Source organism: Chiloscyllium punctatum, chromosome 49, assembly GCF_047496795.1.
Source record: "Chiloscyllium punctatum isolate Juve2018m chromosome 49, sChiPun1.3, whole genome shotgun sequence".
Classification (NCBI taxonomy): Eukaryota; Metazoa; Chordata; class Chondrichthyes; order Orectolobiformes; family Hemiscylliidae; genus Chiloscyllium; species Chiloscyllium punctatum.
Genome location: NC_092787.1, coordinates 15,787,412 through 15,813,918, shown reverse-complemented (window position 1 = coordinate 15,813,918; position 26,507 = coordinate 15,787,412). Strand labels below are relative to the sequence as shown.

Genomic DNA, 26,507 nt, shown 5'->3' with positions numbered 1-26,507 from the left:
AATGCCATTTCCGTTTAATACCAGCAAATGCGACATAGAATCTGTAGTGGGTAGAGACACACAAGAGGGTGCCAACAGAAGTTTAATTCCTACTGCACTTCATGAAACAGTTCAAAGCTGACAATGTACAACTTTTGCAAAAATATTAGGTATGTTCTTTCCCCAAAAAGAAATGCTGCCACATTACAACATAATGATCACGACTGACATTTTTGTGGAATTGAGCAAGAGGGAAGTATTCAAATAACATTGCAAAATTGCACATAGTGAAATTACAGTAATAGGTAAAATCATGAAAAGCTGTTCCACCCAGGAAGGACTGAATGGTTAAGTTGTCACCCAGTGTTTTTCCATTACTCTTAGATAGAGACATGATTGAATACAGCAGCATTTTGCAATTTGATCCCAGGATCAGTACCAGCAATTAATTACGTGTCAGAATTATTACACAATCGTGGCGAAAGTCAACCTCACCCCACCCACTACTGCTGTACCAATGCTGTTCCATATTTCTGATCTTTTAAATGTGGGAGGGAAAATTACAATTTCTCCAGTGTTGTCATAAAACAGATTGTGCCACATCACATAGAATATTTCAGTGGAGGGCTTGTGTGATTGTAGCTATTGAAGTCTGAAAAGATCCTGCAGAATGCACAAGACCACCCCATTTTAAAACCAATTAGCTCCTTAAACCTGTTCCAATTAAGTGGAAGCTGAATGGCCTATTAAAGTGTCCCTAAACACTTGCAGTACCAAGTAAATGCTTCATCCAGAACACAGTGGGACAACTGCAGTTGGAAACATCCTCTCTCCTCTTGCAGAGACAAAGAAACTGCAGGCGCTGGAATCCAAGGTAGACAGGCAGGAGGCTGAAGGACACAGCAAGCCAGGTAGCATCAGGAGGTGGAGAAGTCCATGTTTCAGGTGTAACCCTTCAGAACTAGGGGTGGGTGTAAGGGGAACTGCAGATGGGGGGGGGGGGGGGGGGGGGGGAGGGGGAGGGAAAGAGAAGAAAGGGTGAAGAAGTGGGTATAGATGAAGACAGGAAGAGGGTATGACCTGATTGGTCAATGGGAGCAACGAATCTGGTGGGTGACAGGGAGTGGAAAGGAGGTGGAGGGGCTGGGAAGGGAGTGGTGGTGGGGGGTGAAGGGAAGGGAGGTTATTTGAAATTGGAGAACAAAATATTGAGTCCTCCGGGTTGTAAGCTTCCCAGGCTGAAGAGGAGGTGTTTTTCTTCCACTGTGCGGTTTGGTTCGTTGCACCAATGGAGGAGGCCAAGGATGGTCATGTCTGAAAGGGAGTGGGAAGAGGAACCGAAATGAACGGCAATTGTCCTTTCACAGCAGAATCTCTGCCGACGGGAGGGTCAGCCCATTTCCCATCTGCTCTCTAGCACAGACTTGAACTGGCCCAAGGCAGCACTGAAGAGCACGAGAATTCTCACCCATGTCCTGGCTACTGTTTACCTTTCAAATTAACATCACAAAGAGATGCTCTAGTCTATTACGTTACCAATTGTGGGAGCTGATGTGCAGTACACCTAGCAGCTTCCATTTCTGGCATTACACCCCAGTTACCCGGAGGTGAAACCTCAATGCAAGGCTTTAATTTAATGAGAGAGGAACAGAAACCATGTGACTGTCACACCAGGAACTGACTGCCAGTCTGAAACAGGTATGAAACGAACTTCAAAGAAAGGAGGCTAGGCTTTGCTCTCAGATAGTCAGTCAATCTTTATTAATTACCAAAAGCAGGAGGCAGGAACATGTGGCACACGCCAATGCACAGCCTAAATATTGCACAGAAAATTGCAGTAAGCAGCAGTGCTCATGGTTGGCGCAACTTTAACATTCATATCTTTTAAAGCTCCTTAAAAAGAGAGATCAAAAGCATGACAGTAGGGAATGTTCCCAGGGCTTTAAGATTCTTCATCCATGCCCATGAGTTGCTGCAAGGGATCAAAACTCCAATAATCATGATCCCAACTCAAAAACCAGCCAGTGAAGGAGGGAGGCTCAGAACCTTGTTTGACCTGCGTTATTGGTGTCTCCTTATCCCTGTTGGAAGGGTCCGTCTCAATATATTCTTCAGCTAGATTGAAGAGAAAAATATATATAGTGAGTGCTTATCCTTTACTATAAAATCTTTGTAGTAGTGGACAGTTCTCACATTAAAAGCCCCATTTAATTCCACCTTAACACTGATCGGCCTCGCTGCAATGAGATTTGGGGGAAGCGGGATTACTGGCATTGAGCTGTACAAATGGCTGACATAGGAAATGTGGAATCCAAGTATATACAAACATCTCAATGTGTACACACGTGGGCGTAGTGGTGCTCAACTAAGATCAACACTTAATTCTCTTCTTTCAATCCAAAAGGACAACTCTCTGAACAGGTTTCCTATTGGTTGAGCATGTGACTGAGGATTTGGCTCAAACCAAGATGAAGGCTGTCACAGTACCTGTTAAACTGGCTTGCGACGTCGCAAGGTGGTGGTGTAATTTACTACAGATTTTTGACTACATTTTAAGATTAAATCTATGGGATCAACTATTACTACTTTTGAGGGGCTGAAATTCATGCCTGTCAAAATTCATACCGTATTAGCACAAGTCTAATTGATCTTTATCCGAAGAAAGCAAGCACAACAATGAATAATGGTAATTCAGAAAACCTGGAGCAGGACAACAGGCAGATTGGAAAGCTGGAACGGGATGTGACAGCCAACACACAAACATAGATCTTTATCTGTGAGGAACTAGGGTCGACTTTTACATGCAATTTGAAAAGACCAGGCTATTTGGCCAAAAATAAAAAGGGTCAACTTTTACACGAGATCAACTATTTCTCGAGTATACAGAGGGACCTCAATGATCTGAACAAGATGGGTGGGCATTTCATTCAGATAATAATTGATTATTCGGTTAATTGATTTCCTCTGAGGCTTAGAGTGCTGTGAAGTCTGCTCCCCGTCCAGGAGAGTAGGCAAAAAGCACACAGTGCACGAGACCCCACCCCACTCCCACCAGCGGCAGCTTGACTGTACACCAACAATACGACAGCTGCTGCTGCCACTGCCTGTGGGGAGTAAGTCTCCAAATAGTGTGCACGTACACACAGACAATGTTGGAGAGATGGTCTGGGAGAAGAGTGGACTTTAGAGTACGCCACTGTGGGGCACGTGAGACAGCGTGCGAGAGAGCGACATCAGTCACGTAGGCACAGTGCCTGGACTGTCCAGGATGGTTGTCAGCAGTATTTCATTGCATCTTTTTTTGTTTACAGATACAATCAGGGTTGAAACAGCTCTTTCATGTAATGTTTCTATTGGGACCTTGAGATCCCCTTCAGATATCTGAATATTGGATATTGGGATAATAAAGGTTCCTCTGTATACAGTATTCACTTCATAGCTACCTTAGGTAGGTGCACATTCTTTCCACTAGCCATGCACCCAATTGTATCGGCACAAGGATGTTCCCTTAGCATGATTAGAACAAATCCCACCATTAATGCTACTTTCCGCTCTAGCTATCACAGCCCTCTCATTGTGATCTTTAAGTCACAATTCACTAGATAAAGCAGCATTCTAAATATTAATTAGAAAAACAAGTCAGTCATAATCAACCCCTCAGGAGAAAAAAAAACACAAGCAGAAAATCATTGTGCCTCACACCCACACCACAGGTCAGTTGTCAGGCACAGGCTTGTGACACTACACTAACTACAGAAGAACACCAACATTTGGGCCCAAAGGTTCTAACTCATCTATCCCCAGTAAATGGCAATCTTTCATAAAGTTACTGAAATCTAAAAAAATGTTACTTGTCATCAGAAGTTACCACACAGTAAGAGACTACAAGGAGTGGTTTCCTCTTCCTCATCCATTACCTTTGTTCCCAATCCATTGGATCGATTTGAGGCAGTCTTGGTCAAACATTCCCATCCCCAGTTTATCCAATATTTAAACGAGTGAAGATTTCAAAAGGGAACACCACGATATTACTACTTCAAAGCGTCCCAGAAACTAACTCCCGAAGCCACCAGCCTAATCCGGAACATTACCTCCCTGTACGCCACCCATTCACACAATTCCTCCCCACCTCTGAAGGAACAATGCAAGTTGGCGTCTACCATCTGCACTAGATAATTAATTACACCCTGACAGGAGACTGAAGGCAGATGGCACTATTCAAATCAAACCTGCAAGTCGCATCCAAACGCCATTCTTCGGCGGCAATTAAAAAGGGACTCTGGAAAGTCATCGCATCACCACCCCCTGCTGCTCAATTCCCCAAGTTATGAACTCACCAAATGATGGAACCTCATCCTCATGTGGTGCCTCAGAACACCAGCTCAATAACATTCTGGCATGTTTCCAAAGTTAAGATTCTTTGATCTGGTGGCATTCTTTTGTTACACTGGACAGTATTGTTAATTGGATGTGATCAAAAATTTAAGACTAAATTTGGAGGTGATCAAAACATGGTCTAAGTTGAAAAGAGCAAAATTCCAGGTCACGTTGATCCTAGAAAGACTGGGTTGGGGGACAGAGTTGCAACGTGCAGCCCTTTCAGCACTGTTGCACGCACTCCATGTTCCTCTCCCTCCCGTACACATTACAGGGAGAGAATGATTTCTTCTTTTTCCAATGAAATTACGCAAATGGACCAGGGAGTTGCTTCCCACATTGTTGGGCCTGGAATAGGGTGTTCCACCATGCTGGACAGGCCATGCCTGATCAGAGATGATCGATCAGCATTGGATATTTATAACTGAGAAAGCCTTCCCCTCAGTGGACACACTGGGGTGATTCACAAAACAACAAACATCACCCTCTCCTAAAAATCACTGGGATCACACTAAAACAAGAAGGGGCTGCTGGTGCGAATTAAAAAGAAAAAAGGTGAACAAATTTGATGTGAAATTCTTACCTAATTTTAAGGCCTCAGTTTTTTCATCTTCACGTGCTTCATTACCGATCCACACAAACACCTAGAAATAAAAAGGACAACACCAACTCAGTTGGAAAAAAGACAACAGATTTTCAAGATGAACACTGGTTTCCTGTACAAATTAAAATGGCTGAGGCAAGAGACAGGGTGTAGTGTGGTGGGACTCAGAGTACTCTAAGTCTTACCCAGAGATACAAAGTGCCAATGCAATTTAAAGGGAATATTACCCCTAACTCAGCAAAGCTTGCCCACTGTTTCAGGTCATGTCAGTAGTGTGATGGAGTACTCCCTGTTTGCCTGGGAGAGAGTGCAGTCCCAACACTCAAGGAGCTTGATATCCATTCAGGGAAAAAGTAATACATTTGAACTGCATCCCATCCACGATGCCTTAAAACATCCACTCCCTCTAAACCCAGCATTATGGCGTCTACAAAACAGTCACAGCAACTCCCCTAAGCCTCTCAAAACTCATGACTTATACCAACTCAACAAATAAAAAAGGCAGGAGAGATGGAAATCCCACTACTTCCAAGTTCTCCTCCAAGTCTCACCCCATGCTGACTTGGAAGGGAGTTGCTGTTCATTCACTGTCCCTAGGTCAAAACCCTGGAACTCCCTTGAACAGCAATATGGGTGAGCCCAAACCAGGCAGCAGTCCACCAGCACCTGGCACAGGGCAACTACACACTGGTAATAGAATGTCCAGCAATACCCTCAAATGGACAGAAAAATGTGTGAAGGATAACCTGATAGAAAGTGCTGCAGTTTGTGATTACAAACAGGTATGACCCAACAAACACCTCACCTGGTCCCATGTATCAAGAAGCATGATGTCATCAGTGGCTAGGTCATCCTGGGTGAGTTCACCAGGCACCTCTTCAACCTGTCAAGAAAATGGAAAAAACACTTTCAGGTCATTAAGTTGCAGTTGTAGGGTCTCTAAGGAGACAGACATTGGAATTGGGAAATTCCTTCAGGCTCAGTGAAGAGCATTTTCTCCTATCTCTCCACACCTCCCCCCACCTCCCCCCCCAACCCCCACCCAAACCAAGTTAGGTGCAGCATTAAACCATGTGTCAAATAGTATGAGCACTCCTTTCATTGTGACACATGCCTCCCAAACACCCTACCCCTTCTGACAGGCCAAGAACACTCTTCATGCTAGGAGGGGCTTATGCCCGAAACATAGATTCTCCTGCTCCTCATATGCTGCGCTTTTCCAGCACCACACTCTTGACCCTCTTCATGCTATCCCTTTGATAAACAGATTTGAAGTTGCTCTGCGCACATCCCCCTGAAGTTCTCAACATCTCCCTTAAGATGCTCTTTAAGACAGACCTCTCTGGCCAACCTCTGATCAGCCACCCCAATACCCCCTTGTACAATTTAACATCAAAATTTGTTCAATAATACTAACAGCCTAGTGACACTATACCATGTTAAAAATAAAATGAGATCTGGAATTAAGAGTTACTAGGTCAGACTTGGATGTCAAGATTTTTTTTAAATTGCAGAACTGTTAACACAAGGCATTACGCCCAGTTAGATAGCTTGTGTCCAACAATTGCTTCAGAGTTCGAGGTGATGGCAGTGTTAATGTTTTCACGCGAGTCACTCCACTACCCGAGGGCTTGGGTTAACGGAAAAAAAATTGGTATGTACATGAGTGTGGAAGGAAATCCTCTTGGAGACTAAACTTCTTCAGTTTCCTGCTCTTACAAAAACAGGAATTACAAGATTATCTGGTCTCCACAGTGAAAAGTTCCAACCTTCAGCTGCTCGGGATTTACTTGTAGGAGACCAGCAACCCACAGGGCAAAGAACTGGCGCAGGGCCAAAATATTTGACGAAATCTGTCCTCACTCCTGCATCAACAGGCACTCTCCTATTTATCCAGTGTTGTTGCTTTTGCTTCAGGCAATCTGGTGGAGCTGCAGCACAAACAGGCACATGTTCCAACCAGGTGGACTTCACGTGATAAACAACAAACAAAGCCACTTGACCCATCTCAGGGAGGGGGGACTTCAACACCTGCCTACTCACAGTAGAGTGCAGTGGCCAGTCCACAACTCAATTATGCTGAGCAAAGAATCCACCCAATATCAGCCAAACATTGTCTAACCTAGACAAGCATAGGAGGTCACATGTCAGTGAGCTTCCTTCCATTCATTGTTCTTTACTTGTTTACCATTTCAGTTAAAGCCCATTATCCTCTTGTGCTATAGGTGTCTTGATATGCGTCTATCAATTATTTTTAAAAACAATTATACCAATTTTGCAGAACTCTACAAGATTTCAGTAGAAATAAGGCTTGAGATGCAAGTAGTGAAAAAAAGTTTTCCCTGATAACAGAACCCTGAAAAAAAAGAGAGAGGATCAGCCTTGGTGACTCAATCTAACATTTCAGTCAACAGAACATTACAAATTCTGAATATTGTTTCCACTGCCTTGGCTACAAAGTCAAGCATCCTCGAGTCCTTGTTGACTGATGTGCTGCACAAGTTAAACATGTTGAATATCAAAGTGACCAAGTCTTTCAAACCTATCCCATTTTTTCATCATTAACTCCTGCAATACCATCCACCAGGTTCACTTTCCCACCTACATCAAGTGTCTATATTTCTTAGACTTCACATACCTGGTGTGAACAGTAACAACAAAGTCAGTGATATATCTTGGGCCACCTCTTCAGATATCAATTTTTCCCCCAGGTTGAGCTTCTCAACCCAAATCATTGGTGAAGTAGAAACAATGAACGATTCCAGTATAGAGCCTCATGACCCCCAATTGGTGCACCTCTACTTCTAACAACCACTTTTTGTTTGAAAATAAAGAAATAGTGTTTCTTTTATTTAAGATTTACATCAAGGTCATTTCAAATGTTAAGGTTTGTGGAGTCTCCGTGGATGTGCATCAAGTCATTGCGAGCTTACCATAATACAAATGGGTCATCATTTCAAGGAGGCTCAAATCAGCCCTTCTAAACAACAAACAAAAAATCTAAGCCTTGTAAACTGAGCCTACACAGCCCAGCCCAGCGGTAATCATTTGCACTGCTGCAATACCAACCAACCTGTCTAGATTTCAGACTACACCCACTGCTGAAAAGTTCATTCCACTGAACACTGGGAAATTAACTGGAATGAAATAAAAATGCTCATGTCTTCAGGTCCTTGACTCCCATCACACACACGAGCAGTGGAGAGCTCAAAACAGTTATTTGACTTCTAATAGCCTACCTTCTGCGAAAATGGTACCGTTCGATCACAACTCCTAAATCTATCCCCATCCCCTCCTCACAAAACAACCAAGGCCCAGTAACTACAAGATCAAACTCACAATGAAGCGCCCAGTCTTGTTAGAACATGCAAAGAGGCGAGGAGGATGAATATCCATTTTGTTCTTCAGTCTTCGAGAAGTACAATATTCTGCCTTTCCACCCAAGTTTGACCAGAACTCATCTGTCATGGCAAAGAGTAGAAGAGACACATTATTCACTCCATTCAAAGGAGGCATGCAGACTGATGATTGTGCATATTTACTCAACCTGTTCAGAGATGTTGACAGCAGATCAGACCCAGGCTTCCTGGCTCAGAGGTGGGGACATCACAAGCCCTACTTATGACTGCACACAAGGTTTAAGCAGCACACTTATTCCATGTGCAAGATGGCTGCCTGTGGGTTGTTACAGTCACTGGTTTAAAGAGAGACAGCGGTCCACATTATATATTTCTTTACAACCAGCAAAAAGCCATATGGAGTATAAAAATCTTGGTCTGCCATGGAGGGGGTCGTTATGGCCAATTGCCTGCCCCTCTTCTGTGGTTATGTCAGAGCCCTGGTGTCCCTGGAGAAGGAGCACGTGGTGTCCACCAACACCCTCAAGATTCTCAGGGAGAGGTAAGCATCACAGGGAGTGGAGTGTATTATTTCCCCCTCCAACTCCATTGACTTAATCCTGCCCTCCCCTTCACTGTTTGATCACATGGCATTGCCTTTTGTGAAGGGCACTGCTTGTCACTGGCCACTCGGGTGTTTCCTTTCTTCCTGGTGGTGGAATATAAATAGAGATTTACACACGTTGTTTTTCCACTGTGCCCAACACCTGCACATACACATGACATGGGTGCTGGGGAAAAATAAGCAGTACGGTTGTCAGATGATGGGGGGGGGGGGGGGGGGGGGGGGGGAAATAAGAAAAAAAAAGTCAGAAAAATCTTGGTCTTTATGTAGCCATCTTTTAGAATCCCTATAATATGGAAGCTGGCCATTTGGCCCATCAAGTCCACAGTATGCAGTGGTTGCAATTTAACACTCCTGCATTAGCTTTACAGAAAAACTTAGAGGCTTTTACAATTAGGAATTAAAAACGTGTTGTATTAGGTGGTGTATAGGTTCACAAACCCACCTGGTTCACTGCCCTCCGTTATTTCAGAGGCATCAACCCCCAGGATATCCAAGAGTTGCTGTGCTCCTTGCTTCTCAGCGTCACTTGCCTCATGGCCAAGCCAGATAAAGGATGAGTCAGGAGTCTTCAGAACAAAAGCATCATTTGAATTCAGGTTGGAGGCAATATTATCAATCTGCAGGGAATAGAGCGCACCACATCAGTGAGTTCAGCTGCTGGCTTCGGAAAACCCACTTGCAATTACACAGGCTATTTCATCATGCCTCCAGGCCAAATGACATGCCCTGTCCAAATACACTCTCAAACATCTCAGTCTTCCCATCAAGACACATGGACCTCACATGACAGAATTGGTTTAGTAAAAAAGACTTACATTTATATAGCACCATACACAGTCACCCTGTGACTTGAAGTGCTTTAAAGGCAATGAAAGTACTTTTTTTAAAAAGTCACCACAAATGCCAGAAATGCTGCAGCCAACATGTACATAGCAAGCTCCCACAAAACAGCAGTGTGATAATGATCATGTGCTGATTGAGGGGTAAATACCTGACCAGAACACTGGGAATAAGTGCCCTGCTGTTCTACAGAACAGGACCAGCCTTTAACATCAAGTGGTGTCTTAGATCAAGATTGGATCTGAAAGACTGCACTATACTTACTGAGTTGGCAGCAGAAATGGCTGTGCCCAGCTACAAAGTGGGTCTTCAGCTTAGGGCCTGAGGAAATGAGGAAACAAAGAAATACCACCCACCAATCCCCCTCGGATAGGGAAATTGATGGGGTTTGGAAAGAACGAGTGAGACGAATTAACAAAAAAAGTGAAAACACAGCAAAAGCTTTGTATCCTTTCAGATGAATTTTTAAAATCTTTACAACTTTAGGAGTCGATGACCAATTACCACGTGTTGGAAAATGCTTTAGTTTTGGTTTTAGATGGTGTGGGAGAAACCTTGCTGGAAACTGGTTTGCAAAAAGATCAAAGCAAACAGACAGTTCACAATCCCGGTCACCATCTGATCCACAGGAAGCTTTCACTAGAAATCCAAATGTCTGATCTGACCAGCTTCTTGCTATGACAACTCAAAATAGAGAAACAGAGTTAACAGCACAAGTCCAGTATGGCCCTCCTTCAGAATTGGACTCTGAAATGGACCATGTTGGAGAAACTCAGTAAGTCTGGCAGCATCTGACAGGAGATCTGACTGAACGTTCAAACTTTCCAGCAACTGCAGTACTTTGCTTCGATTTGTGTTGTGACCACTACCACATTCAATACCAAAAGTTGCAGCCAGCAACTCCCTCTAAGGTTGAACTTAAGAACACATTCAGTGCAGTGAGCAATAGGAGTGATGCAGTGTTCTGTTTCTCTAGCTATTTCTGCAACGTTAATTACACACCAAAAAAAAAGCCTCTTCACAAAGAAGGGAGGAAGCAGTGATTGGTACATAAGTGGAGTACATTGGTGTCACCATCTCAGAATTTTAAAAAGTTAGAACCCGATCGCACAGTGATTCCAGACCCCTCTACATGCTCCTTTGAATTCCCTACTCATCCAGGACAAGGATTTCCTCTGAAAGGTGGTGTTCAGTGGTGGAGTTTCAGGTGAACTTGACAAATGAGGGCTGGGCAGTTGGAGGGAGGAGGGGCCAAACCCTCAAACTGCCAGGAAATGAGCCGACACCCAATGTGAACTGGGGTACAATATTGGTCAGTACCCACTCTGCTTTAATAGACACATCTCACTGAAAGCATAAGGTCATCAAGGGAAGGATGCTGGCAGGAACCCTCGGGCCTTGTGGGTCACAGTAGCAACCACATAGCACACATCAAGTTGAACACTACTGTATGTTGGGTCATTGGGAATGGGCAGAGCCATTGACCATCCCCAACAACAGACACTGCCCAGGGATGACAGGAGCCAATGACAGACAGGATACAACCTGCTGGAAGGCCTGACTTGGGACTCAGGACAAATAAAGAGCCACATTGTTTTTAGGTTAGAGAGGCAGAAGAGAATGGCCAATATGCCCCAAACTGGAACTTGTGACACCAGCTGGTTTGTTATGCTTGGTACAGCCCACACCAGGATGCTTAGTTCATTCAGTGTCACTGCATCAGTCATGCATAGGTGCATCAGCGACACCTGCTGGCTACACAGCATTCCTACAGGAACGAGGAACCAAGGGAGGAGAAGATTAAGTTCATCTGTGTCATGTGGTGAAGGCTGACATGAAATAATTTAACAATTTACATTAGTGAAAAAAGGAGACTTTTTGTATTGTCAAGGACCTTAAAAACAAGGATCTGCCTTTATACATTTAACAATACTGACTTATTTCCCTCATAAGGATTTGAGGCTTTTTGAAGATCGAGAAATGAAGAACTAGTATTAGAACTGACCTCCAATGCTCTGGTAAATCCAGAGCTACTGGCTTGGACCCTAAATAAGCGTATGTCCGCAGGCGCAGTCTGGCCACCTTCTCTGGAGGTCCCACCTTTGTAAACAACCAGTGGCTTTCCTCCAAACATGCTCATCAAATGGGCTGGTTCCTTCCCCTGTATCACCCGGACCTGTTCAGGTAAGGAAACACAAATTGTTACTCTTACGTGCAGACATAATTTTGGGAAGTGCAGAGTTATGGGCATCCTGAAAGTGATATAGTTCACTAATTGTTAGAAAACCAAATCTGTGCAAACCCATGTCTAGAATAAATGTACTACAACAAAGCAACATTCAGAATTAGCCTCAGACACTAAAGCACTGAACAGAATACCAGATTAAAGAAAGGTCAAGATGGCCTCAAAAAAAGATTCAAATGTATCTCTTTATATTATGCAGTAAATTCAATGGAATTTATTTAAACAAGCTGCAGGTTACTGTTCTTACAGTTATACCAAGTCAGAAGCTTCATGAACATTGCTCTGTTCACTCATCAGCCCACTCCCTCACGTGTAGTTTATTTTACTCCCCCACTTTCCTGTGGATCTTCATCTCTGACACTTGGATCATGATCCGTGTCACCACTTTAAAAGCAGCGAGCTATTTGTACACAGGATCAAGCCCATGGCCAGCCAGGTGATTTCCTGTGTGGAGTTGGAATTGCTAGGTTACATATCTCACACTGCTGATAAATAGAATGCCTGCCCATTTAACATCAGCCACAACCCTGCACATTGTCAGAATGTGCAAACTGAAAAAAAATTAAATTTCCTTTGGTTAAAAAAAATTCTTCACTGCAAGACAATGTCACCAGCTAAAGTTCCTCCCCAATGACCCTTGAAATGGAGTGGCCAGCTGGGTCATTTTAGGGGCTGGTTAAAGAGAGTACCACAGTTTAGACTTGGAGTCACATGAAGGCCAGACCAGGGAAGGACAGAAGCTTTCCTTCCCTAATAATAAAAAAAAAAGGACATTAGTGAAGCAGATAGTTATTGTGACATCACTATGGAGAGGAATCTTTAGATTCCAGATTATTATCCTGGGGTGTGGAACAGATTATGAGGACAAGTTGAATTTCCTTGCAAATACTGTAATGTTCAAACTGAAAATGTTTTCTAAAGAATTTTTACAAAGTGTTGAATAGTATATTTGGGGGAAACAAAAAGAATAAAAAAAGTGTTATAATGCAAACAGGTCAAGCATCAAACTGATTAAAAAGGGAGGTGATGGCATAGTAGAATTAATTGCTAGACATTAATCCAGAAACTCAACTAATGTTTTGGGGACCACTGTTCGAATACCACCATAGCAGATGGTGGAATTTGACCGAACAACAACAAATCTGGAATTAAGAAACTGTTGACGACCACGAAACCACGGTCACAAAACCCATCTAGCTCGCTAATGTCCTTCAGGGAAGGAAATCTGCCATCCTCACCTGGTCTGGTCTACAAGTGACTACACACTCACAGCAACGTGGTTGACTACTGTCCTGACGTGGCCTAGCAAGCCACCCAATTATATCAATCACTATAAAATCTCAAAGAAATGAAACCAGATGGACCACCTAGCATTAAACCTAGACACTGGAAAAGGCAACTGCAAATAAAAAACAAAAATCAAAAAACACAGGCCAGTCTATCCTGCAAAGCCCTCTGTATTAACAACTAGGGGCTAGTCTTCCCTGTCACTGGGTCAAAATCCTAGAATTCCCTCCTTCAGGGCACTATGAGTTTACCTACAGCACATGAACTGCAGCTGCTCCAAGTGGCAGCTCACCACCAGCGTCAAGGGCAACTAGGGATGGGTAATAAAACCCAGTGACACCGTATCTGGTGAACGGATTTTAAAATTCAAAAATCAGGTCTGTTTATTGTCCCTGGCAAAAAGTGTGGCACTGGAAAAGCACAGCCGGTCAGGCAGCATCCAAGGAGCAGGAGAGACGATGTTTCGGCCATAAGCTCTTTACCAGTTTGTGCCCAAAGTGTGGACTCTCCTGCTCCTTGGATGCTGCCTGACCAACTGTGCTTTTCCAGCACCACACTCTTTGACGCTGATCTGCAGTCCTCACTTTCTCCTGTTTATTGTCCCTGCACACAATCTCTGAACAAGTTGATCACCGAAATGGAAGAAGATCTACCAAGAGGAGGATACATTAATAGCACAGGAGTGGGGCATGTTTAACTGAAAGAAACAACTAAAAAAAAAAAGCAGTTTGTAAAAATTGAGAAGTATAGGATTAATGTAAAGCCAAGTTTTGAACACAGGACCAATCCAAAACGAACAGGCAGGGCAGTCTTAAAGCAGCACAAAAATTAAACAAGTGGAGCTCAAGACAGAAAACATTGCCAAAAAGTGAAGACTTGCTGGATTCATTTCTAGTGGTAGTGTGGCGTTAGAAGAGCAATGCAATATTGTATTCGCCCCTATGCTGTGGGGGGCAAATCCCATGTCTTCAGTCAAACCTTCCCTGAGATTGATTAACATGAGATGGAAGTATGGTGCCAACACAACAGAAACTACTGTCAGTCAACACAGGAAACAGCAGAGTTAACATCAAATTGAATAGGATGACATTAGAACTGTCAGAGCATGGTCATGACAATATTCACTTTTTCAGCTGCTGCTAGACCTGCTGTGCACTTGAATTTTAGATTTCCCCATCTGATATTTACAGGTACTTCCACACGTCATCTACTGTGTCCGCTGCTCCCGATGTGGTATCCTCTACAGTGGAGGGGCAGGATGCCAACTTGCAGAATGTTTCTGAGAACATCTCTGGGATGCATGCACTAAAACAGCCCCACTGCTCGGTGGGTGAACACTTCAACTCCTCCCACTCAGGCAAGGACATGCAAATCCTGGGCCCCCTCCACCGCCAAACTCTAGCTACCCGACACCTCATCTTCCGCCTTGGGAACCTCCAACCACATGGGATTAATGCGGATTTCACCAGTTTCCCTCCTCCCACCTTATCCCAGATCCAACCCTCAACTCATCGCTGCCCTCTTGACCGGTTCATCTTCCTTCCCACGTATCTGCTTCACCCTCCTCAACTTATCACCTTCATGCCTCTTCGACTTACCACATTCCCAGCTACCTTCCTGCCAGCCCGAACCCCACCCCCCCCCCCCCCACTCCCCCACTTGGGCCAACCCCTCATTCCTGAAGACCTTCTGCTCAAAACGTCGATTCTCCTGCTCCTTGGATGCACCCTGACCAGCTGGGCTTTTCCAGCACCACACTTTTTTTTAAAATGGTGATCGTCAGCATCTGCAGTCTTCATTTTCTCAGAAATCAAAATGCTGTACTTAAGTCTAAAAAAAAATGTTTATTACATCAAAGTCAGAACCCTAACAGAGTCTGCTACAACCTGTTTGATCTTACATTCAAAAATCTATTGGTTCCCATCTTTCCACCCCTTCCCCAAGTTGCTCTGAAAGTGGTCATGTTTGCTGGGGTTTCTGCCAAAGCATGGGGTGATTGAACACTCAGCTCCTGCCTGTCTGGAGACAGGCAGAGATTAGTCACAGCCTCACTGAATGCCCAAACATGCTTGAGGGGATGAATGGCCTTCTTCTGTTCCCATTATTGTTGCTAGTCACAGCCAGAGGGAACCATGTAGCCCCACCTTGTTTGGTCAGACTGTCCCTTCCCAGCACAGATACTGATCTCCATCTCTTTCCTCAGCAATTAAAATGTGGGCAACAGATCTCCCCTCAAAAATAAAAGGAAATTCCCATCTGTCACAATCAACCTGATGTTTTAATGCAATTTCTGGGCCTTCAGGTTTACAGCAAGTATTTCTGACCCACTGTGGTCACCAACAATTCCAACTGAACCCAGACAGCTTTACTCTGAATAAAAGCAAATTACTGCAGATGCTGGAATCTGAGACCAAAAGAGAAAATGCTGGAAAATCTCTGGTCTGGCAGCATCCATAAAAGAGAGAAAAGAGCTGATATTTGGAGTCTAACTGACCCTTTGTCAAAGCTAAAAAAAGAAATAGGGAGGTATTTACACTAGGCTGGAGGAACAGCAAAGCAAACTGGAAGAACAGCATCTGATCTTCCGACTAGGCACGTTACAGGCCTGCCGGTCTCAACATTGAATTCAACAACTTCAGATGATTATCCCATCTCGACCCCTCGGTTTTCATTCTGCTCCGTAATTTTATTTCGTTTATTTTCTTTACCTTTCTTTAATATATTTTTTCACTGGTTCTGTACCTCATATTTAAGACCATAAGACATAGGAGTGGAAGTAAGGCCATTTGGCCCATCGAGTCCACTCCGCCATTTAATCATGGCTGATGGGCATTTCAACTCCACTTACCCGCATTCTCCCCGTAGCCCTTAATTCCTTGTGACATCAAGAATTTATCAATCTCTGCCTTGAAGACATTTAGTGTCCCGGCCTCCACGACAATGAATTCCACAGGCCTACCACTCTCTGGCTGAAGAAATGTCTCCATATTTCTGTTCTGAATTTACCCCCTCTAATTCTAAGGCTGTGCCCACAGGTCCTAGTCTCCTCACCTAACGGAAACAGCTTCCTAGCGTCCACCCTCTCCAAGCCATGTATTATTTTGTAAGTTTCTATTAGATCTCCCCTTAATCTTCTGAACTCCAATTAATACAATCCCAGGATCCTCAGCCGTTCTTCATATGTTAGACCTACCATTCCAGGGATCATCCGTGTGAATTTCTGCTAGACACGCTCCAGTGCCAGTATGTCCTTCCTGAGGTGTGGGGCCCAAAACTGGGCAGTACTCCAAATGGGGCCTAACCAGAGCTTTATAAAGTCTCAGTAGCACAACGGTGCTTTTATATTCCAACCCTCTTGAGATAAGTGACAACATTGCATTCACTTTCTTAATCACGGATTCAACCTGCATGCTTACATTTAGAGAATCCTCGACTAGCACTCCCAGATCCCTTTGTACTTTATGAATTTTCTCACCGTTCAGAAAAGTAGTCCATGCTTGCAAAGTGCAAGACCTTGCATTTGCTCACATTGAATTCCATCAGCCATCTCCTGGACCACGCTCCCAAACTGTCTAGATCCTTCTGCAGCCTCCCCACTTCCTCAGCACTACCTGCCTGTCCACCTAACTTCATATCATCGGCAAACTTCACCAGAATGCCCCTAGTCCCTTCATCCAGATCATTAATATATAACATGAACAGCTGCGGCCTCAACACTGAACCCTGCGGGACACCGCTCGTCACTGGCTGCCATTCCAAAAAGGAACCTCTTATCCCAACTCTCTGCCTTCTGTCAGACAGCCAATCCTCAATCCATCCCAGTAGCTCACTTTGAACACCATGGGCCCTCACCTTGCTCAGCAGCCTCCTGTGTGGCACCTTATCAAAGGCCTTTTGGAAGTCTAGGTAGACCACATCCACTGGGTTTCCCTGGTCTAACCTACTTGTCACCTCTTCAAAGAATTCCAACAGGTTTGTCAGGCACGACCTCCCCTTACTAAATCCATGTTGACTTGTTCTAATCCGACCCTGCCCTTCCAAGAATTTAGAAACCTAATCCTTAATGATGGATTCTAGAATTTTACCAACAACTGAGGTTAGGCTAATTGGCCTATAATTTTCCATCTTTTGCCTTGATCCTTTCTTGAACAAGGGGGTTACAACAGCGATCTTCCAATCATCCGGGACTTTCCCTGACTCCAGTGACTTTTGAAAGATCTCAACCAACGTCTCCGCTATTTCCTCAGCCACCTCCCTCAGAACTCTAGGATGTAGCCCATCGGGGCCAGGAGATTTATCAATTTTAAGACCTTTTAGCTTTTCTAGCACTCTTTTGTAATGGCAACCATACTCAACTAAGCCCCCTGACTCCCTTTAATTGTTGGGATATTACTCATGTCTTCCACTATGAAGACTGATGCAAAGTCCTTATTAAGTTCTCCAGCTTATTTCCTTATCTCCCATCACTAGGCTTCCAGCATCAGTTTAAAGTGGCCCAATGTCTACTCTTGCCTGTCGTTTGTTTCTTATGTATTGAAAGAAACTTTTACTATCATTTCTAATATTACCAGCTAGCCTACCTTCATATTTGATCCTCTCCTTCCTTATTTCTCTTTGTTATCCTCTGTTTTTGTAGCCTTCCCAATCTTCTGATTTCCCAGTGCTTTTGACCACTTTATAGGATCTCTTTTTTTAAAAATACATTTCCTGACTTCCTTTGTCAGTCATGGCTATCTAATCCCTGCCTGGATAATCTCTCTCTTCTTGGGGATGAACTTCTGTACAGTGTCCTCAAATTATACCCACAAACTCCTGCCATTTTTGTTCTACTGTCTTCCCTGCTGGGCTCTGCTTCCAGTCTATTTTCGTCAGTTCCTCTCTCATGCCCTCATAATTACCTTTATTTAACTGTAACACCATTACATCCTATTTTGCCTTCTCTCTTTCAAACTGCAGACTGAACTCTACCATATTATGATCGCTGCTTCCTAAGTGTTCCCTTACTTTAACATTTGTTATAAAGTCTGGTTCATTACATAGCACTAGGTCCAGAATAGCCTGCTCCCTTGTGGGCTCCATGACAAGCTGTTCCAAAAAGCCATCCTGTAAGCATTCCAAGAAGTCTCTGTGATGCCTACCACATCAATCATTCACGATGATCTGTGCCATTAGTTTGTCTGCTTTGTTACGAATGCTACGAGCATTCAGGTAAAGTGCCTTAAAATGCTAACATTATTAGAGATATTGGAAGTCATAAGATGCCTTAAGTTATCCTTCCTTTTTGTTGCATTCCTAATCTACCTCAAGGTTAAATCCACCTGCATACATGCTATCCTCCTGCTTATCTTTCCATTTAACTCCATACTCCCTGTCGCTTTCACTTTCCCTTCCCCCCCCCAACTCAGAAGTTTAAAGTCCTACTGACCACCCTATTTACCCTCTTTGCTAGAACATTGGTACCTGATCGGTTCAGGTAGAGATCGTCCTAACGGTACAGATCCCCCCGGTTCCAAAACTGATGCCAATGCCCCATGAAATGGAATCCCTCTTTCCCACACCAATCCCTTAGCCACGTGTTTACTTCCCTAATTTCCTTATCCCTATGCCAATTGGCACGTGGCTCAGGCAGTAATCTGGAGATTATGACCCTCTAGGATCTGTACTCAATTTCCTTCCTAGTGCTTGATAATCCCCAAACAGGTCCTCTACCCTAGCTTTGTCCTAGTTAGTCCCAACGTAGACCACAACTGGATCCTCCCCCTCCCGCTCCAATATCCTTTCAAGTCGGTTGGAGATGTCCTGCACTCTGGCACCGGGCAGGCAACACACCATGCGAGACTCCTGATCCGACTTGCAAAGGATACTATCTGTCCCCCTAATTATAGAATCCCCTATAACAGCTACTTGTCTTTTTGCTCCCTCTCTTGAATGGCCTTCTGCACCATGGTGCCGTGGTCAGCTAGCTTATCCTGTCCAGAGCCCTTTTCCTCATCCGTACAGGGAGCAAGAATCTCATACTTGTTGGACAAGGACAAGGGCTGAGGTTCCTGCACTCCTGAACTCAGGTCCCCCCTACCTGCCTCACTTACAGTCAGTCACACTGATGTCCCTGATCACGAACTGAATGTGAATTACTTAATTGATTGTCTCTTTCTCTCGTTTCCCACTCATCACCTTTTTCCTCTCCTCTTCCCCCTTTGCCACCTTCTCCCCTGTTTTCCATTTTGTCTCTGCTTCACCCATTCTCCCCCCCCCCCCCCATATTTTGTCACATAGCACTGGCTTCAGCCTTGGCCATTCCCAGCTCCAAATCTCCCTATAATCTCTCTATGCACTGTCATTATCATCTTTTTATTGCTACCTTTGCTTCTGGAGCCAAGACTCACCTTCTCTCAGCCTAGTATAAATACCTCCCTATTTCTCCCGTTTTTTAGCTTTGACAAAGGGTCAGTTAGACTCAAAACGTCAGCTCTTTTCTCTTTTACAGATGTTGCCAGACCTGCTGAGATTTTCCAGCATTTTCTCCTTTAGCTTTACTCAAAGCTTGGCCATAGACAGATGAAAATGTATTTAATTTAACAACAGCTCATTTCGCCCATTTCAAAAAGGGAGCAGCAGAAAACCATTTTAGGTAAAGTACTTCTGTTCACTAATGAGCTCTCCCTCTGATAACAAACACAAGAATTCAGTTTTTAGAGGAGTCAGAGTTAACTGGCAGATCTCCCATAGAATTGGCCCAGATTTGGGAACAGAATGGTTTAGTGAGGTATGGGGAAACTGCAGCTCCCGAAACTCCACCTACTGGGTCAATACTTGGCTAATAGGAGACCCTGCACCACAGTGACAGTGACCAAATAAGGACTGCTCGACATACAAAGACTGCAGTTGTACAGTAGCTTCCCATTAGCTAAAATAGCAAGGAACAGCAGTGCACTGGAATTCTCACTCAGACTGAAATGCAACATAAATTCTCCTGTTTATGTTGGCTTTTATCCAAAGGCAAATAGCAGACTTTAAGGCATGGACATGTTGACTGCCATAAGCCTATTAAAAATAAAATATTTGGTTTTGAAGGCTTACCAGCTCTCAGCATTTGGGCCCTCTGGCATCGACAGAGAGGTTATTAAAATGTTAAGAACAGGATAACATTAGGGTTATCTCAGCACAGGAACATTTAAAGTGACCAGGATTCCCTACCCAAAACAAAGTCTCTTTGCCTTTGACGGAATCGCACTCAAGCAACGAACAAAAGCAGGCAGCTGTTTTGTCTGCTCAGATTGGAATTGAAGGGCAGAACCACCAAGTGCTTTATTTCCAAATGAAAGACGGTTGGATTTCAGCTGGGAGGGAGTTGGAGGTATTTAACGCTGCATGCCAAAAATTAGAAAATGGTTTAACTTCTCCAGTACTGGCATCATGCTTCATCTTTTTAAAAAGACTCAACCCACCAAAAGATTTCATAGGAATTACATTCAAGAATAATGAGTTTAAAAAAATAAATTAAGGATCAACTGCATACTTAACCCTTCAGAGTACTTAAATAGAGCATTCCAACTTGCAATGGAGCACTCTATCCACAGCTGTTAAGTTTACACATTTCTACTTTTCTGGTTATTAAACAGCTATTCACACTAACAGCAGCATCATCAGGACAAGTCAAAACATGCAGAACTACCCCCATGCACACAAACGCATCTTAGTTCTTGGAGTTCAGCGTCACAAAAAGCAGTGAACTACCGTGAGCAAACAGTGATACCTGGTTAGTGACTTCGGAACCAGCAACTCCCTGTGGGGAATTTAGAATTCAGAGTCAGTGAAGCCCTGCTTTGTGAATACAGAAGTTATTATTCTGTTGACCGTAACCATGATGATTACCAGTATTGTAAAACCGATCGCTCTCATTTCACCAATTGGAGACACCAATCTTTCAACTAAGTTCTGGCCAGCACCCATGAAGGGGGAAGGGGTGGGGTTGTGGACGGAGCACCTTAGTAACCAGCCATTGCCTGGAACGTGCAAGAGCTTGTTTCTTCAATCTCTCAAATAGTAGGTCTCAGACTTTTTACATGATCTAAACAGATTGCATACATTTCACTTGAAAAGGCGTACAGTGCCCATCATTGCAAGTCCACACTGGGTTAAAACTCTGGAATCCCTTCCCATTTAACAGTGACTGCCAAATTTTTTTTTCAAAAAAAAAGTCATGATCATTTTCTTTGAAAGGGAGTTTGCACATCAGGGAATTTGTGAAATAAAAAAAAACAGGTATAGATTTTTCAATCCAAATCAAGAAAGCCATTTAAAACCCATTGCTTCTAGCAACATTCATCCACCTTAGGAATTGGACTGTGGACATGTCTGTCATTTCTGGATTGAGTATTGTCTGTGGCTGTGCAGGTCAATTCTCCAGTGACTGACCCTTGCACAACATGAAAAGATGAATATTGTTACCTCATCATTTCCTGATAGGGATTGGAGTAACCAACCTTCTGACACGCTCTCTACCATCTGGTTATTTCTTCCATCTTTTTGCCATGTCTCTCCCTGACTGCTCACCTCCAGGTACTGTCTGTGGTGAGGGCACTGACCAAGAATCTCATCAGTCATCCCTTATTGTAGATGTGGATGAGCCATTGTTGGTACTGACTGCAAACTCCTTGTTGAGCATGCCCTTGGGATTTCGATTGTTGCTCAAATGACCCGATTGCTGGGGAACCACCCCCCAGCAGGCTTGGGCAGTGTGTCTAATTGGGCAGAGACTTGCCAGGAATGCCCAGCTTTCCTGATGCAGAGGTGGTGGATGCTCCAAGTTCGTTGAACTGGTTTAAGATGACCAAGCCTCCCTGCTGTCCAAGAGGGAACCACAAACAAGTATACAGGAATTTCACTTCTGTTTGCTTTCAGCTCAAACTCAACCTTGACATCATTTCTGCAACTCAGGCAACGCTGGTGCCAAGTTCTGGCATCAGAGTCATAGAGATGTATAGCATGGAAACAGACCCTTTGGTCCAACCCGTCCATGCCGACCAGATATCCCAACCCAATCTAGTCCCACTGCCAGCATCTGGCCCATATCCCACCAAACCCTTCCTATTCATACACCCATCCAAATGCCTCTTAAATGTTACAATTGTACCAGCCTCCACCACATCCTCTGGCAACTCACTCCATACATGTACCACCCGCTGTATGAAAAAGTTGCCCCTTAGGTCTCTTTTATACCTTTCCCCTCTCACCCTAAACCTATGCCCTCTAGTTCTGGACTGCCCCACCCCAAGGAAAAGACCTTGTCTAGTTATCCTATCCTCAATTTTGTAAAGGTCCGACGTATCAGAAAGACAAATTGTTCATCTGATCAAAAAAAAAAGGTACACAAAGCTGCCAAGGACTGAACAAGATTCTCAATGACAATGGAAGGTGGAGGCTGTACATGCTGGTCCAGAATATGGGCCTTTCTTGACAATGACTGTCAGTTTAAACTACTTGTAAATCCAGGGAAAGCTGCAGCAAGGTGCCCTCCAGTGCAGGATGCTAGCATAGAGTCATCAGCCAACAGGAATTCACTAATCAGGACCTGTCCTCAACATGCAGCCTCACAAAGATGAAGATCTTGCTGTTGGCTCAGAACACAGGCAGGCACCCTTGATAAAAGTTGAAGAAAACTCAATACTGGCAGGGAGGAAAAACAAACCATGGCAAACAGGAATTGGCACCAGGGTGCAGCCATCTTAACCCACTGCCGGTCTGAGTGTTTGATTTGTTTCACGCCATGGACAATGGCATGTTCACATGGGAAGAAAACACTCAGGAGGAGTCCAGCCAATTTTAACAAGTGTTGACAAGATCAACAACCACCGAGAGGGGAAGGTATGCACCATGCACAACATTACTCGGGTAAACCAGAGAGCAACCAAATCAACCAACCAACATTTGCTTTACATCTCCAAATCCACATGATGCACAGAATAAATGCTGAGGGAGAGGCTGGTCACTGTGATCCCCTTTGCTTTTGTATGGGTGATTGTACTTGCATCAAAACACCTTGAAACATGTTCCTTCCAACCCTGCCAAGTTCATGGAGGTGCTGTTGCGAGTGCTCACTTTCCACCTCCTGATACTTCATTTGAAATGAAGTTATTTCCTGGGGATTTCCCACTGACAATGCAGACAAGCAGCTAGAACTTGACTATGGTGGCCTCATTGTCCAGCTCCAGCACAGAAACATCTGGAATAGTACTGAGCTTCAGAACAACTTTCTCATCACATAAATGGAGGAGATATTGCTCCAGCTACCTCTCCATCAGCTTGCTAGGTTCAGTAAAATCACAGGGCTTCAAGAGAATGTTTGCTTGCTGCTTTGGACTGTTTGGTTTCTTGGTTCCCTTACACATCTCTTTTAGAACCAGCAGATTGAAGTTGCAGAGTTCGAGCAGGTATTGATTGATGCACATGCCAATCAATCCAGTAAGACTGGATTCTGGAAGTTCTGAGAGTGTGTCAAGATGGGGGTTTGCTGGACACCTCGGGAGTCTGGAGAATGTCGAGAAATGCCTGGGGTGCTTTGTAGATCAGTGGTACCGCTGGTGTTAATCCAAGGAGATCCCTTCTTCTAGAAGTTGTTCCTTGGCTAGAGTCTGATCGTGCTACACAGAGGGATGGTTAGGGTCACAGTCAGCACTGTGATATGAAGAGTAATGAGGACACTTAAGGGTGACCTGTCTAGAAATCACGAGATCCAGCTGGGGAGTACCACAATCCCAGCTGTCCTCTCGATAACTTGGGCCATTCCCCAACTTGGGGGTGGCAGTTGATTGCGCAGTAGCAAAGGTAATAGTGTAATCCGTGGTCAATTGGTTCATCTTATCAATTCTTTGGTAGTCAAAGCACACCGGCATTTGTACAGAGATAGCAGCCACCCTGCACTGAATTCCTCCAGATTAAATAGAGTCCCTCAGTGCCAGGAATCCTGCCAACATCAAGTACCTCAATGTTCATCCTCAACATCTGGGCTACAGACAGACGTCAGGGCAAAGATGCACATTAAAAAAGGTTAACTTCGGCCCCCACTTGTTGAATTAAAGCATTCAAGCCCTGGGTGGGGTTCAATCATCATAAGCAGTGTTGTTGTTCCTGCAAAACCTACTCCATGTTCAAGCAGTACCTCTCAAGATTGCCTCTGCCACAAAAGTATGCAATATTTCCCTTTAAAGTATCCATTTCTGTGTGAACCTGATTTCTTGCAGTGCAACAACATCCAGAAAGCCCAAGTGCTTTGTCATTCAGAGGATTACAATAAGCACTTGGAAAGAAATAGAACCCAGTTCAGTTGCAGGGAGGCAGCTGACTAGTAGCCAAGAGCAGGCTGTTGGCGAACTGTTTGGGAGTAGACTGGATTCTTCACAGTCCACGGTCAAATGACAAACTTGGAGTGCTGCTTTTATGAAGCATTTGCACAGCTTGTTGCAGAATGAAAGACTAGTTTAAGACACCAAATGAACAGGATGAGGGTGGATTGGAGTGTTTAGAGAGAAGTTCAACATGCCCCACAAAATTAGTTCAATAGTCAGTGATACTGATTGTAGAACATTCCTAGACGTGATGATACAGAGAACACCGAACGGAGAATTCACCACAAAGGTTTACAGGAAAGACACACACACAGACCAAGTCCTGAACTATGAAAGCAACCACCCCAACACACACAAACGAAGTTGCATCAGGACACTATTCAAAAGGGCCACAACACACTGCAGCACACCAGAACTACAAAGAGGAAGAGGAACACCTATACAAGGTATTCGCCAAAAACGGATACCCTCGCAATTTCATCAACAGATGCCTAAGGGAGAGACAACGGAACGAGGATATGCCGCAACCCAAAGGACTAGCCACACTACCATACATCAGGAGCATTTCTGAACTGAAAGCCAGACTAGTGCGACCACCAGGACTCATAACAGCACACAAACCAACAGCCACGCTCAGACAACAACTCACCAGAACGAAGGACCCAAGACCCAACATGAGCAAAACCAATGTAGTGTACAAAATCCCATGCAAGGACTGCACAAAACACTACATCGGACAAACAGGAAGACAGTTAACGATCCGTATACACGAACACCAACTAGCCACGAAACGACACGACCAGCTATCCTTAGTAGCCACACACACAGATGACAAGCAACATGAATTCGACTGGGACAACACTACCATTATAGGGCAAGCCAAACAGAACAGCCAGGGAATTCCTAGAGACATGGCACTCATCCACAGACTATCAACGAACACATCGACCTGGACCCAATATACCATCCACTACAGCGGACAGCTCGAACTGACAACCGGAAGCGGCAGAGACAGGCCGCTATAAATGCCGGAGGAAACAGCACAGAAGCGCTTCACAGGAGGCTCCCAAGCACTGAGGATGTCACCTAGACAGGGGACGAAACGTTTGCAAGACAAATTCCCAGCTCGGCGAACAGAACCACAACAACGAGCACCCGAGCTACAAATCTTCTCCCAAACATTGAACTTCGATTTTAAGTGGAAAGTAATGCAATGAATAAGGTATTTGGCAACTAAGAATAAGCAAAACTTTGAATGGAAGTGGTATTGCTCTTCAGGCAACACAATGAGATACACACAGCTGGGCCGTGCATAGTTAATGTGTGCGCCATGCAGAGCTCCTCAGACAGGAACACAGCAAATCTGTCCTTAAAAAAAAACACTGCAGCAGAGAGTGCAGATTGGTTCACCTATCTAGGAGCAGGTAAGAAATCCCTCGACAGTACTCTCTTCGCAATGGAATTTAGGGCATAATTGAATAAGTCTCCTGAGTCTTTGGTTTCAGAACTCTAGTTCCTAATAACCATCAGAATTTATAAAAGCACAAACCCCACCCCCCAAAAAAATTAATATGGTCGGTGCCTGCTGTGCTAGACGTGGACAAGCAACAAAAATAATTGATGCCCTGCAGAGCAGACTGGCACAGAGGCAACTGAATAATTAAGGCAGCTACACAGTGAGCTGCCACACTCGCCTACTTAGCCCAATCATGGGACCAACACTCAGCATAAACAAGCTCAAGAGAAAAACAGTTGTATAATTGTTTCTTTTTTTTTTGCTTTTTATTGGAGGGGTACTTGGTGCTTTGTTTTCAGCTGTTATGCAAAATTGCAAAACAGCTGACATTTAAAAATCAAGTGA

At 44.2% G+C, this 26,507-nt stretch overlaps 1 protein-coding gene across 2 annotated transcripts in view; it reads right to left on the bottom strand.

Annotated features, from left to right (window-relative positions):
- Positions 1-1,711: 1,711 nt before the first annotated feature.
- LOC140469522 (gelsolin-like) overlaps positions 1,712-26,507 on the bottom strand; it is a 78,323-nt gene continuing 53,527 nt past the window's right edge. The window contains exons 12-18 of one of the 2 annotated variants that reach the window (XM_072566118.1): positions 21,055-21,084; positions 11,772-11,942; positions 9,369-9,543; positions 8,300-8,421; positions 5,766-5,843; positions 4,940-5,000; positions 1,712-2,094 (exon numbers count right to left, since the gene is read on the bottom strand). In XM_072566118.1, the coding sequence (XP_072422219.1) occupies positions 1,922-2,094; positions 4,940-5,000; positions 5,766-5,843; positions 8,300-8,421; positions 9,369-9,543; positions 11,772-11,942; positions 21,055-21,084 (810 nt within the window). In that variant the 3' untranslated portion in view covers positions 1,712-1,921. The remainder of the gene's footprint in view (positions 2,095-4,939; positions 5,001-5,765; positions 5,844-8,299; positions 8,422-9,368; positions 9,544-11,771; positions 11,943-21,054; positions 21,085-26,507) is intronic. The other variant, XM_072566119.1, reaches the window with a different exon arrangement.